Source organism: Salmo salar, chromosome ssa04 (assembly GCF_905237065.1).
Source record: "Salmo salar chromosome ssa04, Ssal_v3.1, whole genome shotgun sequence".
Lineage (NCBI taxonomy): Eukaryota > Metazoa > Chordata > Actinopteri > Salmoniformes > Salmonidae > Salmo > Salmo salar.
Window position 1 is genome coordinate 43,459,477 of NC_059445.1, and position 14,692 is coordinate 43,474,168.

The window sequence follows — 14,692 nt, forward strand, 5'->3', positions numbered from 1 at the left end:
GAAAGGAAGACCCAGAGTTACCTCTGCTTCAGAGGATAAGTTCATTACATTTACATTTTAGTCATTTAGCAGATGCTCTTATCCAGAGCGAATTACAGTAGTGAATGCATACATTTCATTTCATGCATTTTTTTTTTTTTTGTACTGGCCCCCCGTGGGAATGAAACCCACAACCCTGGCGTTGCACACACCATGCTGGCGTTGCAAACACCATGCTCTACCGACTGAGCCACAGGGAAGACATTAGAGTTACCAGTCTCAGATTGCAGCCCAAATAAATCCTTCACAGAGTTCAAGTAACAGACACATCTCAACATCAACTGTTCAGAGGAGACTGCGTGAATCAGGCCTTCATGGTCTAATTGCTGCAAAGAAACCACTACTAAAGGACACCGATAAGAAGAAGAGACTTGCTTGGGCCAAGAAACACGAGCAATGGATATTAGACCAGTGGAAATATGTCCTTTGGTCTGATGACTCCAAACGTTTGATTTTTGGTTCCAACCGCTGTGTCTTTGTGAGACACAGAGTAGGTGATTGATCTCCGCATGTGTGATTCCCACCCTGAAGCATGGAGGAGGAGGTGTGATGGTGTGGGGGTGCTTTGCAGGTGACACTGTCATGTGATTGATTTAGAATTCAAGGCACACTTAACCAGCATGGCTACCACAGCATTCTACAGCGACACGCCATCCCATCCCATCTAGTTTGCGCTTAGTGGGACTATCAATTTGTTTTTGAACAGGAGAATGACCTAACACACCTCCAGGCTGTGTAAGGGCTATTTAACCAAGAACGAGAGTTATGGAGTGCTGCATCAGATGACCTGGCCTCCACAATCACCCGACCTCAACCCAATGGAGATGGTTTGGGATGAGTTGGACCGCAAAGTGAAGGAAAAGCAGACAACAAGTGCTTAGCATACTATGTGGGAACTCCTTCAAGACTGTTGGAAAATCATTCCAGGTGAAGCTGGTTGAGAAAATGCCAAGAGTGTCCAAAGCTGTCATCAAGGCAAAGGATGGCTACTTTGAAGAATCTCAAATATAAAATCTAATTTGATTTGTTTAACAGTTTTTTGGTTAGTACATGATTCCATGTGTTATTTCATAGTTTTGATGTATTCACTATTATTCTATATTGTAGAAAATAGTCAAAATCTAGAAAAACCCTTGAATGAGTAGGTGTGTCCAAACTTTTGTCTGGTACTGTATGTGATACCTGCAGCATGTGGGCTGTAAGTATGGAGCTCCCTCAAGCACATCCATTACACGTGCACATCTGCAGAAACGTGACAATGGCGATTGGCTGCTCATGGGGTTGCAGCTGCATCGTTATCGTCTCCTCTCTACTTTTTGTAAGTTCGAACAACAAAATAAAGAATGCATGATAGTGATAAATTACAAAAAGGAACCGACACATATTTTAGCCCCATCAAAACCATCATCGTCAACATCATCATCATTAAAATGGACATTATCCTTGGAAAAAATGACAAGGGCCTTAGACTGATCATCTAAATAGACGAATGTGCCTTAATTGTAGTTATGCACACATTCATTGCTTCACTACATGATTACAGATTGGAACAGTGAGATGTCTGGGACAGATGAGACAGTACTGGAGGACGAAGAGGTCATGGTGGGTGTGTGATGGGGGGGGGGGTGTAAATGGAGACACAGCTCTCCTCTCTACTGCTGGCTAGTGGGAGGGTCAGAGCTCACCTATTTACTTCATTTTCACACTGCACCATCCCATCCCCAATAGACAACATATAGACAGACAGGTCATAAAGGCAGCAGTGTTGACTGCCTCCAGCCAATACCTGTCCTTGTGGAGCCAATCTGGGCTGAATCAGGCCAGTGACGGCCTGGCTGTGTGGGAAGGCTGAAGCCAACCTCATAACAAGCACTGTGACTTTGGCCCGGCCTTTGATGAGACTGCACCACGCTGTCCGTTTCACCAAACAAAACCACAATCAGTGTATCTGTTGTTCTTCTTGTGTCTTGGCATATTGATCCCCCCTCTAATCTCTCTCTCTCTCAGTGCGCTGCCTGCCCCTGCCTCTACTGCTGAAATGCTTACTGCTGCAGAATCTGCCTGTTTCGTTTTAGAAGCTCTAGTACTGGTTGTGGCAGGACAATGATGAAATGCTACTATGGAAATAGGAAAAACTGTAGAAAGTATAACCCAAAGTAGGATTCAGTTTCAGAAAACTGTGGTTGGGACATTCACTTCATTCACTAGACTGATTAAAACAGGACAATCTTCAAGATGTGTGTCATAATGGCATCATAAAAGTGAAAGGACACTAACAAGGTATTGGCTGAACTCAATATATATGGCTTTGACTTGACCTTAGGAGGAAGATAACAAAGTTAATTAAGACAACGTAACAATTACATGCAGAAGCAGTTGAAAAGAAACAAATTCATTTGACCAGTGGTGTGGTGGAGCGAAAATGACGAAGTGAATGTTAGCTGTACAGAAAGTTTGCCAATTAAGCGGAAAATAAACACAATCGTGGTGAATTTCAGCTAACTACTCAGAAAACACATAGTATAACTGTTTTACTATCATTCTATTCATTGAAAAGTTTTTCAAATGACCTACAGCCACTTTATTTCTTGATTTCCCGACCGCTGGTCACAATTTTAATGCTAATCCCGTAGGATCAACAATGGTGCTGGTCCAATGAATTTGTTTATTTTTGAACGCTGCCACGTGGAATTATTATTTTGTCTTAAACCTGTATTTTTTTGGGACCTAACCTGACCTAGCCTGAACTTGACAATGCCCATAGGACTTGGCAAGAGAGTACAAACAGACTGGCACTCAGGCTACGCTTGACCTGCCATACTAGTTTAACGAATTACAAATGACCAAACAATGGCATGACAGAAGATCTGAGAGTACACAGTATAGACCAACCACTCCAAAAAATAAACAACAACTAAGAACTGAAGTTTGGCAACAAACCAGATGGAAATGCAGAACTTTATAGTACTTCTCATTTCACCAGGGTCTTATGTGAAGACAGGAAGGGAGCTCTTTGTTTTCTGTCATAGCTAAGAGGATGCATTTGAGTCAGATGAGCTCACAGGGCTGGATGCTATCGAAGTGTAATCTATCTTTTGTATCAGTCACATTAACCGCAGGCAGTTTCTGCACACAGTACTCTTTAATTCATGAAAACATAATGAACTCTCCATAAAATGCTGTTGGAGACAACTGCAGCCTGTCTTTAACACATAACTGGTAGCACTGTGGAGGGCAAGGCACTCTATGAAAAAAAAACTGCTTCTGAGAAACAGCAATATCCAGTCCAGGATCTATTATTCAACCCCCTCTCTCTGCTTTCACAATGCCAACACACAATGCCGCCACTAAACAGCTACAATACACTGCAATACAGGGACAAATGATGACATCACACGCTTTAGAAGGCTTTCTGAAAGATTGCATGAGTCAAAACGGCACTTTTCAACCCGCTAAGTAAACATATTATACAACTTAAGTGTTTCATTATGTTGTAAAGCATAAGGGTTCTGGTTTGGTAGTGGCACCGGATCAGATGTAGATTCAATAGCACGACTGCGTGTGCTAAGATAGGGAAAGGGGGATACCTAGTCAGTTGTACAACTGAATGCATTCAACTGAAATGTGTCTTCCGCATTTAACCCAACCTCTCTGAATCAGAGCGTGCATATGCAAGACTCACTGACACGTACGGTGGACATGGTAAAGATGGGGACACCTCTAACAACACACTGAACATTTTCAGGGAAAATCATGCTTGAATAGTGTAAGAATATAAGTAGCAGTATTGCAAGAATGTATGATGCTATTTCCTTGTTTTGTTTTGTTTTTCTAAAAGGCAAGATACACTGAGCTCTTTCCATGACGTAGACTGACCAGGTGGATCCAGGTGAAAGCTATGATCCCTTATTGATGTCACCTGTTAAATTCACTTCAATCAGTGTAGATGAAGGGGAGGAGACAGGTTAAAGAAGGATTTTTAAGCCTTTTAGACAATTGAGACATGGATTGTGTATGTGTTCCATTCAAAATATTTCAAGGGGGTATGGTAGTAGGTGCCAGGTGCACCGTTTTGAATGTGTCAAGAACTGCAACGCTGCTGGGGTTTTTCACGCTCAACAGTTTCCTGTGTGTATCAAGATGGTTCACCAGGCAAAGGACATCCAGCCAACTTTACACAACTGTGGGGAGCATTGGAGTCAACATGGGCCAGTATCCCTGTGGAATGCTTGACACCTTTTAGAGTCCATGCCCTGACAAATTGAGGCTGTTCTGAGGGCAAAAGGGGGTGAAACTCAATATTAGGAAAGTGTTCTTAACGTTTAGTACACTCAGTGTACAGTGAGGGAAAAAAGTATTTGATCCCCTGCTGATTTTGTACGTTTGCCCACTGACAAAGAAATGATCAGTCTATAATTTTAATGGTAGGTTTATTTGAACAGTGAGAGACAGAATAACAACAAAAAAATCCAGAAAAAATGCATGTCAAAAATGTTATAAATTGATTTGCATTTTAATAAAGGAAATAAGTATTTGACCCCCTCTCAATCAGAAAGATTTCTGGCTCCCAGGTGTCTTTTATACAGGTAACGAGCTGAGATTAGGAGCACACTCTTAAAGGGAGTGCTCCTAATCTCAGTTTGTTACCTGTATAAAAGACACCTGTCCACAGAAGCAATCAATCAGATTCCAAACTCTCCACCATGGCCAAGACCAAAGAGCTCTCCAAGGATGTCAGGGACAAGATTGTAGACCTACACAAGGCTGGAATGGGCTACAAGACCATCGCCAAGCAGCTTGGTGAGAAGGTGACAACAGTTGGTGCGATTATTTGCAAATGGAAGAAACACAAAAGAACTGTCAATCTCCCTCGGCCTGGGTTCTCCATGCAAGATCTCACCTCGTGGAGTTGCAATGATCATGAGAACGGTGAGGAATCAGCCCAGAACTACACGGGAGGATCTTGTCAATGATCTCAAGGCAGCTGGGACCATAGTCACCAAGAAAACATTTGGTAACACACACGCCGTGAAGGACTGAAATCCCGCAGCGCTCGCAAGGTCCCCCTGCTCAAGAATACATATACATGCCCGTCTGATGTTTGCCAATGAACATCTAAATGACTCAGAGGACAACTGGTGAAAGTGTTGTGGTCAGATGAGACCAAAAATGGAGCTCTTTGGCATCAACTCAACTCGCCGTGTTTGGAGGAGGAGGAATGCTGCCTATGACCCCAAGAACACCATCCCCACCGTCAAACATGGAGGTGGAAACATTATGCTTTGGGGGTGTTTTTCTGCTAAGGGGAGAGGACAACTTCACTGCATCAAAGGGACGATGGACGGGGCCGTGTATCATCAAATCTTGGGTGAGAACCTCCTTCCCTCAGCCAGGGCATTAAAAATGGGTCGTGGATGGGTATTCCAGCATGACAATGACCCAAAACACACGGCCAAGGCAACAAAGGAGTGGCTCAAGAAGAAGCACATTAAGGTCCTGGAGTGGCCTAGCCAGTCTCCAGACCTTAATACCATAGAAAATCTGTGGAGGGAGCTGAAGGTTCGAGTTGCCAAACGTCAGCCTCCAAACCTTAATGACTTGGAGAAGATCTGCAAAGAGGAGTGGGACAAAATCCCTCCTGAGATGTGTGCAAAGCTGGTGGCCAACTACAAGAAATGTCTGACCTCTGTGATTGCCAACAAGGGTTTTGCCACCAAGTACTAAGTCATGTTTTGCAGAGGGGTCAAATACTTATTTCCCTCATTAAAATGCAAATCAATTTATAACATTTTTGACATGTGTTTTTCTGGATTTTTTTGTTGTTATTCTGTCTCTCACTGTTCAAATAAACCTACCATTAAAATTATAGACTGATCATTTCTTTGTCAGTGGGCAAACGTACAAAATTCCCTCACTGTATATAGCATATTGGCTCTATAAACTCTGTGATGCATGAAATAGTAATCTCCAAAAACCTTCCCAATGAAATGTTGACTGCAAAGTAGGTCTACCTGGCAGACGATATCATGGTGGTTTGTGTCAATTGGGTGCATACTCTGCCATCACATATGCAGTGCAGAAACCTGACAGAAACATTGCTAGCCTAACACAAATGTACTGTGACTAAAACTCGGCTGGGACATGCTTTCAATGGTGTTCTCAAACATCTGACACCAATATATTGGATTAGGGGGGTACCCTGACTGGGACTCCAACCCTGGTCCCTGTGACTGTCAAACCAAAGCCATTATACTGTCACAATCCTCGCTATATGAGTCATGGTACAATTCCTACCAAGTGGGTTAACCCTATTGGCACAATGCACAGGGCATTTGCCTTTCACGCCAGTGACCTGGATTCACTTCCTTGTCCTGCCATTTGCTACACTGGTGTCAGAAGTGGGAATACCAAAAGGCTAAAATCTTTTGGTGAGGTCCCTTGGTTTTTTAATGGTTTGTATTTTTTTGCAGGCTACATTATTATATCTTTTTTTTTAAATATGCAGGCTAATGAATATTGCATTATTGTTTACAAGTGAGTACAATTCTACTCTAGGCTGGAAACTGCAGTGAAAATGTAATTTGAATAATGGCGCAAAAGCTCTGTTATTGTCACGTCCTGACCAGTATAGAGTATATTTGGTTATTGTATTTTGGTCAGGACGTGGCAGAGGGTAGTTGATGTATGTATTATGGGGTTTGTCACTGGTCTATGTCTGTGTTTCTATGTCTAGTTGATTGGGGTTGGACTCTCAATTCATCGACAGTTGTGACAGTTATTTGAATGTTTCATTCCATTTGGATCAGTTGTGGGTCTGCACTCGACAGATGATAAGGTGTAGAATGCCACAGTACAGGACAGTCTGGCTGTAATTTTACTTCTGATACTGATGCACTGACTGTTGCCAATCATCATTCGCCCAAGTCATCCTATATAATGTGGCCACACAGCAGGTACAGTTATTCAGGAAAGCTTAATGCGAACCTCCTACCTCCTTTCCGATATGAGCGACTATTCCTCGACCTCGAACGTAACGCTTCAATATAGCCTAAATATGTGTAATTTAACATTTTAAATGTATTATGCATTTTATAGTATGTGTGGAATAAACAAAACCAGTCACAATGTTTTAATTTGATTAAGCTCCTGTAAAAGTCTCCTGTAGGCTACCTGCGCACGTTAATCTACTTCACTCCAATACCAGCATCAATACCAGCATCAATTCAATAAATGGATTTTATTATTATTATTATTTAACTAGGCAAGTCAGTTAAGAACACATTCTTATTTACAATGACAGTCTACCGGTCTACCGCCTTGCTCAGGTGCAGTCAACAGATTTTTACTTTGTCAGCTCAGGGATTCGATCCAGCAACCTTTCATTTTTTTCAGTACTGGCCAACGCTCTAACCACTAGGCTACCTGCCACCCCATGGAATGAAAAGAGACATTTGTTAGAAAACACCAAAAGGTTTAATGACATTCAGAGCTTGTCAAGCCACGTCTTAGATACTTAGTAGGGAGGGATGAATTTTCTGTTTGTCGAGATTGACATACTCTATTTATCTATTCTATTTGATTGTGGTGTTGAAAACGTAAACCATGATGAAGCTTTCGAAGTCGGTAATCGGTATGCAGTTATGTGTTGGTTGTGTGTGGTGGATTGGTACAGAAACCTGTAGGTGGAACATTTGTTGCATATATTTTATATGATTATAAATATAGCATCAAAATGTAAAAAATCGGATTTCCCCCTAGCTGATCATTGTTTGCAGCTGGCTCTGATCATAGTGTAATGGCAGGGAGAGTGAGCTCATCCGTGGTGTTCGGCGAAGTGGCCAGGTCGATTTGGTCAAGGCAATATCCACGTTTATAAACACATGGTTGCTACAATTATTTTTATTTGTGGTGATAATCCCTATTTGGCAGTTCGATTTATGGAGGGGGGAGGGTGTGACATTTGTTTTTACAGTACAAAGGGAGGGTCATGTGAAAATATTTTGATTGTCGGAGGGGAACACGTTTCGAGTTGGAACACGTTTCGTAGTGTCCCTAAATTGCCTGCCCTTGGCGTTTCCTAAAACATCGGAAATGATTTTAAATCAATAATGAAATGAATACTAACAATGAAATGAATAATACAATGAAATTAATACGGTGTACTGATGTCCACGTGTAATAGCCCCAGAAACTATTTATAAAATAGTATTTCTGTATCTTGTTTGCCTTAATGCAGTGTCTAGAATAGCCAAAAAGCCCTTGATAGCAACTTGTCTTGCAACACGCTACTTTTGCTTGCAAATGAAGAAGTGACAGGCCCTTTAATAATCAATCCAAATCCAAATGTTATTCTTAGCCTCAGGAGAATCACAGTCACATCAAATGAACTCATAATAAGGGACCCAGCTGGGAAAATAATGCCGTTCCATGACTCTTTCAATGTGAAAACTGCAGCATTAAATTCACAGGTAAATGAACTACCCCAATAAGAGCTATCCTAATTATCAGCTAGAGTCCCTATGGACTACTGTCATTACTATATGAAGAGCCCTGCTTCTATTCAGATTTTAAGGGTTATACAGTGCATTCGGAAAGTATTTGTTACGTTACAGCCTTATTCTAAAATGAATGACATTATTTTTGTTCCTCGTCAATCTACACACAATACCCCATAATGAGAAACAATATTATCTGGTCTGATGAAACCAAGATTGAACTCTTTGGCCTGAATGCCAAGCGTCGCGTCTGGAGGAAACCTGGAACCATCCCTACGGTGAAGCATGGTTGTGGCAGAATCATGCTGTGGGGATGTTTTTCAGCGGCAGGGACTGGGAGACTGGTCAGGATCGAGGGAAAGTAGAACGGAGCAAAGTACAGAGAGATCCTTAATGAAAACCTGCTCCAGAGCGCTCAGGACCTCAGACTGGGGCGAAGGTTCACATTCCAACAGGACAACGACCCTAAGCACACAGCCAAGACAAAGCAGGAATAACTTCTCTGGAGAGACCTGAAAATAGCTGTGCAGTGACGCTCCCCATCCAACCTGACAGAGCTTGAGAGGATCTGCAGAGAAGAATGGGTGAAACTCCCCAAATACAAGTGTGCCAAGCTTGTAGCGTCATACCCAAGAAGACTCGAGGCTGTAATCGCTGCCAAAGGTGCTTCAACAAAGTACAGAATAAAGGGTCTCAATACTTATGTAAATGTGATATTTCAGATGTTTTGTTATTTTATTAAATTGCAAAAAAAATAAAAAATTATATATATATATATATATATATATATATATATATATGTTTTTGCTTTGACATTATGGGGTATTGTGTGTAGATTGATGAGAGATCTTTTAAAAAAAATCAATTTTAGAATAAGGCTGTAGTGTAACAAAATGTGGAAAAAGTCAAGGGGTCCAAATAATTTCCGAATGCACTGTATATCAAGAAATTCAGAAGCAATACTTGATGAGGAGACAGAGTGGCGGCAGTTAAGTGCTAAAACATTTCTTGCTGCTACAGGTTTCTTAAATAAGCAATACAATTTTACTCAAGCTTGTTGAGGATGTCCAAACAGCTACATAGTACACAGTAGACTGGCTGAGTGGTTACTGATTGTCAGGACAAAGAGTACTTTGAACATCATAGTTACAATCCTCTGAACAAAAGAGTGTGGCTAGAGGAGCTTAGTTACACCATGGCTGCCTCCATGAAGCATGTGCTGTGTCAGACTGGATTCAGGGAGAGACCACTCAGTCCCCTGGCAGTCAGACACATTGCTCTGGATAGCTCCTGGCCCAGACATCCACTATTCAATTATCACCTTCATTCATCAAAGCACCTCTGTGCGCAGGTCATTCCACTAGCTGGCCTCAGGCCTACTTGCCCACCTCAAACTCCTGTCGCCCACCTCAGACTCCCCTAACTCAGATAACATTACACAAGATGGAGACCATGCCCTCTCTGCTAGCCAGCCAATACCAAATGTGCATTGTCAGGAGATTTTTTTGTGTGAGTAACGGGATGAGTGTGGTGGTGGCGGTGTTTGGTCAGACAGTGGTGGTGGGTGGTAGTGGAGTATGCAGTGGGCCAACATCATTTTGAAAGTATCCAATCTTGGTACTATGGGTGAATAAAGGGTAATGGCTCACCTCATAGTGTAAAGCAGGGTACCGTTGTCCACCAGTCGTAGAAGTTTGTTGGGCGTGGTCATGTTGTGGGCCACAGATTTCTTCCCGTTGTGGAAGAAGGTGTCCGGAGTCCAGATCTTACTGGCCAGGAGGTTGTTAAGAGGCAGGACCTGCATGGGCCCGTCGAACTTCAGCCTCTCATCCCTCCAGCTCTGACGGAAGAACACATCGATGGTGTACTCCTGGGAAAAGACGGAGAGAATAAGTCTGTTTATAAGGTAAGAATTTACAATCAAATATGAATCTAATACTCAGCATCTCCCGTAAGAGCTGCAAATGGAAAGACTGTTCGCTGTCCTGGTAGGTACAGTATATTGTCAGTATATTGTCAGTTATGGCCTTGACTAGCAGAGAGTTGAGTTCCCTCCCAACAACACGCACAGACGTCAATAATGCATCATGCATTTTATTTGAAGGGGAAAACAGCCTTGTCAATGCGGGATCCTCGAGGCGTCCTTCAGAGTTCATACTCCAATGATTGCGTTTTCACAGCTGTCGCCGGCGGGATAAAACATGCCTTTTCCAAGAGTTATCTCTCTGACCATATTGCCAAACACGTAACAAGGGACAGAGTCCCCGATAAACCTCTCTAAGTTCAGAGAGTAATCTCGTGCCGTTAGTGGCTGCTGGTGAAGTAGGGGAGTGGCCTCACACTTCTATTCCTCAGATGTTTCTTCCATTCTGATAGGATTTTCCATAGGTATTAAAATGTCATAAACTAATCGCCTATAATCTCAGCTTCATTTAGACTTTGGCTGTTTTACGAAATGGTCACCAGCATATTTAGAACGAATGGTGTAGTGATGTTTTTCATTGAAAATTCATGTCATAATGAACAGGACGATGAACAAACAGGAACATCAAATAATAGTAATCAAGTGTACACCAAGACATACACCCAGGCCACAATAATGCCTGTCAGCAACAATGTAGCAATCTGTCCCCTGCCAGCCACTACAGGAATGGCACATATTATATACGTTTCCATCAAGGACCCTGAAATAAACCATCAACAATTCATGGAACAAAATAAGTGCATGAAATGCACAGAAACATATTAACCAATAAGAGTCTAAGCCCGGTCTAAGCTGGGGCAGGGGTACTACCAAGCTATATGGAATTGTTTTAAGAACGTAATTCCAAGTTACCAAGTTTGTTATGAAGTGTTTAACGTATATATGAGAGATATAAGAAAGATCAGGAAAAATGTGTTATTTTTTTATATGTATTTAACTCTTATTTTCCGGCACTAAACAGTCTAAGCCCTGTCTAACCCGGAGCGGGTGGAGTGTCTACTAATCTATATGGAACTGTTTTAAGAAGGTCATACCAAGGATCATTTTGCTATTTGATTTAGAATTTTAAGACCCCTTCAAGTATAAAACAAATATTTAAAAAGAATTTGACGAGAAAAAATGTATTTGGCCTTCCTGCTATTAGCCCATACAAACGCATTGGATAACAAATCAAAATCCAATCAAATTTTATTGGTCACATACACATATTTAGCAGATGTTATTGCGGGTGTATCGAAATGCTTGTGTTAGCTCCAACAGTGCAGTAGTATCTAACAATTCACAACAACACAAACAAATGTAAAGGTAAAATAATGGAATTAAGAAATTCATATCATGGAACAACAGATAGTCCCCCCAAAATATCTAAAAGAAGTTTGTTCTGAAATGTCTATCCTACAGTTGAAGTGGAAGTTTACATACACCGCCAAATACATTTAAACTCAGTTTTTCACAATTCCTCACATTTAATCAGAGTAAAAATGTCCTTTCTTAGGTCAGTTAGACAACTTCATTTTAAGAATGGGAAATGTCAGAATAATAGTAGAGAGAATGATTTATTTCAGCTTTTAGTTATTTCTTTCACATTCCCAGAGGGTCAGAGTTTACATACACTCAATTAGTATTTGGTAGCATTGCCTTTAAATTGTTTAACTTGGATCAAACTTTTCGGGTAGCCTTCCACAAGCTTCCCACAATAAGTTGGGTGAATTTTGGCCCATTCCTCCTGACAGAGCTGGTGTAACTGAGTCAGGTTTGTAGGCTCCTTGCTCGCACATGCTTTTCAATTCTGCCCACAACTTTTCTATGGGATTGAGGTCAGGGCTTTGTGATGGCCACTCCAATACCTTGACTTTGTTGTCCTTAAGCCATTTTGCCATAACTTTGGAAGTATGCTTGGAGTCATTGTCCATTTGGAAGACCCATTTGCAACCAAGCTTTAACTTCCTGACAGATGTCTTGAGATGTTGCTTCAATATATCCACATAATTTTACTTCCTCATAACGCCATCTATTTTGTGAAGTGCACCAGTCCCTCCTGCAGCAAAGCACCTCCACAACATGATGCTGCCACCCCCGTGCTTCATGGTTGGGATGGTGTTCTTCGGCTTGCAAGCCTCCCCCTTTTTCCTCCAAACATAACGATGGTCATAATGGCCAAACAGTTCTATTTTTGTTTCATCAGACCAGAGGACATTTCTCCAAAAAGTACGATCTTTGTCCCCATGTGCAGTTGTAAACCGTAGTCTGGCTTTTTTATGGTGGTTTTGAAGAAGTGGCTTCTTCCTTGCTGAGCAGCCTTTCAGGTTATGTCGACACAGGACTCGTTTGACTGTGGTACGTTAATCACTAAAGTACGTTAATCTCTAGGAGACAGAACACGTCTCCTTCTAGAGCGGTATGACGGCTGCGTGGTCCCATGGTGTTTATACTTGCGTACTATTGTTTGTACAGATGAACGTGGTACCTTCAGGCGTTTGAAAATTGCCCCCAAGGATGAACCAGACTTGTGGAGGTCTACGATTTTTTTCGGAGGTCTTGACTGATTTCTTTTGATTTTCCCATGATGTCAAGCAAAGAGACAATGAGTTTGAAGGTAGGCCTTGAAATACATCCACAGGTACACCTCCAATTGACTCAAATGATGTCAATTAGCCTATCAGAAGCTTCTAAAGCCATGACATCATTTTATGGAATTTTCCAAGATGTTTAAAGGCACAGTCAACTTAGTGTATGTAAGCTTCTGACCCACTAGAATTGTGATACAGTGAATTATAAGTGAAATAGTCTGACTGTAAACAATTGTTTGAAAAATTACTTGTGTCATGCACAAAGTAGATGTCCTAACCGACCTGCCAAAACTATAGTTTGTTAACAAGAAATTTGTAGAGTGGTTAAAAAATGACTCCAACCTAAGTGTATGTAAACTTCCGACTTCAACTGTATATCTGAGATATATAAGAAAGATCAGAAAACATGTTTATTTTTTTACTAAACAGTCTCCATATATACAGTACTTCCATTAACTTTTTTTGACTGGTACCGGGAGACCTTCAGAGGAGTATTGTGAGGCCTGTGGGCGTCCTAGAGAAAAACATGTACGTGTTCATGAGGGTCTCACCTTTACACGGAGGGGTCATATTAGTGTGTAGCCCAAACTGTTCGGACGCTATAGACAGAAGTTGGCAGATCGGCTGTACCGACTTCAGTGGAGTCCCACGCTTGTGGAGGTCGTAGAGCAAAATGGAGAACACCATCATGTTCGTGAGAGTCTCATCTTTCCATAGAGGGATCATAATAGTTCAGACACTACTGACGTTTTTGTGAGAAGACCCATTTTTGGGATGTCTCATGGTCTGACAAACACCGCTATAGCACTGTCACCTTTCACTGCAGATGTGGAAGTGTTACATAGGCAGATGTGGAAGTGTTACATAGGCAGATGTGGAAGTGTGACATAGGCATATGTGGAAGTGTGACATAGGCAGATGTGGAAGTGTGACATAGGCAGATGTGGAAGTGTGACATAGGCAGATGTGGTGGATTGAGATGCATCCAATGCAAAAAAATAGATACTGTATCTCTAGCTTAAATTGACAGATTTTTTTATTATGATAATTAGATTACCACCTGGGCGTGAACATCGACCTTAGGGTGTTAAGGTAATAGTCATCATATTCCTAAATATACTTAAATTATAACTGTATGCCATGATTTTACACCGTGGTCACGTTGCTATTCCCCCTGCGATTTAGCAACATGCATTACCCAAAAACACAGGACATAGCTTTGGCTGACACACCAGAGCTACAGTAAGTAAGTTCTAACCATTACTAATGCAGAAATACCTATCTGTTGACCAACATGACATCTGTAGGGGAAATATTCATACACAAAAAGCATGATTAATAGAGTGAAACTAGCAGGAGCAACAAACAAATGTCATTGAATAAGGATGCCTCATTTGGTAAGTTTGCCATATTGTAGCTAGCACAGAATAGTTTATTAGGTACACCCATCTACTATGGGGTCGGTCCCCCTTTGCCTCCAAAACAGCCTGAATTCTTAAGGGCATGGAAACATTGCCCAATTGGTATCAAGGAACCCGATGTGACACCAGGCAGGATGGGGCCATGGACTCATGCTGCTTACACTAAATCCTGACTCTGCCATC

The 14,692-nt window shown here is 41.6% G+C and overlaps 1 protein-coding gene across 1 annotated transcript in view; it reads right to left on the bottom strand.

The window, feature by feature from the left end:
• LOC106603171 (gamma-aminobutyric acid receptor subunit alpha-3) overlaps positions 1–14,692 on the bottom strand; it is a 149,335-nt gene that overhangs the window by 46,781 nt on the left and 87,862 nt on the right. Inside the window, exon 5 of the mRNA XM_014196486.2 lies at positions 10,184–10,404. Within this exon, the coding sequence (XP_014051961.1) occupies positions 10,184–10,404 (221 nt within the window). The remainder of the gene's footprint in view (positions 1–10,183; positions 10,405–14,692) is intronic.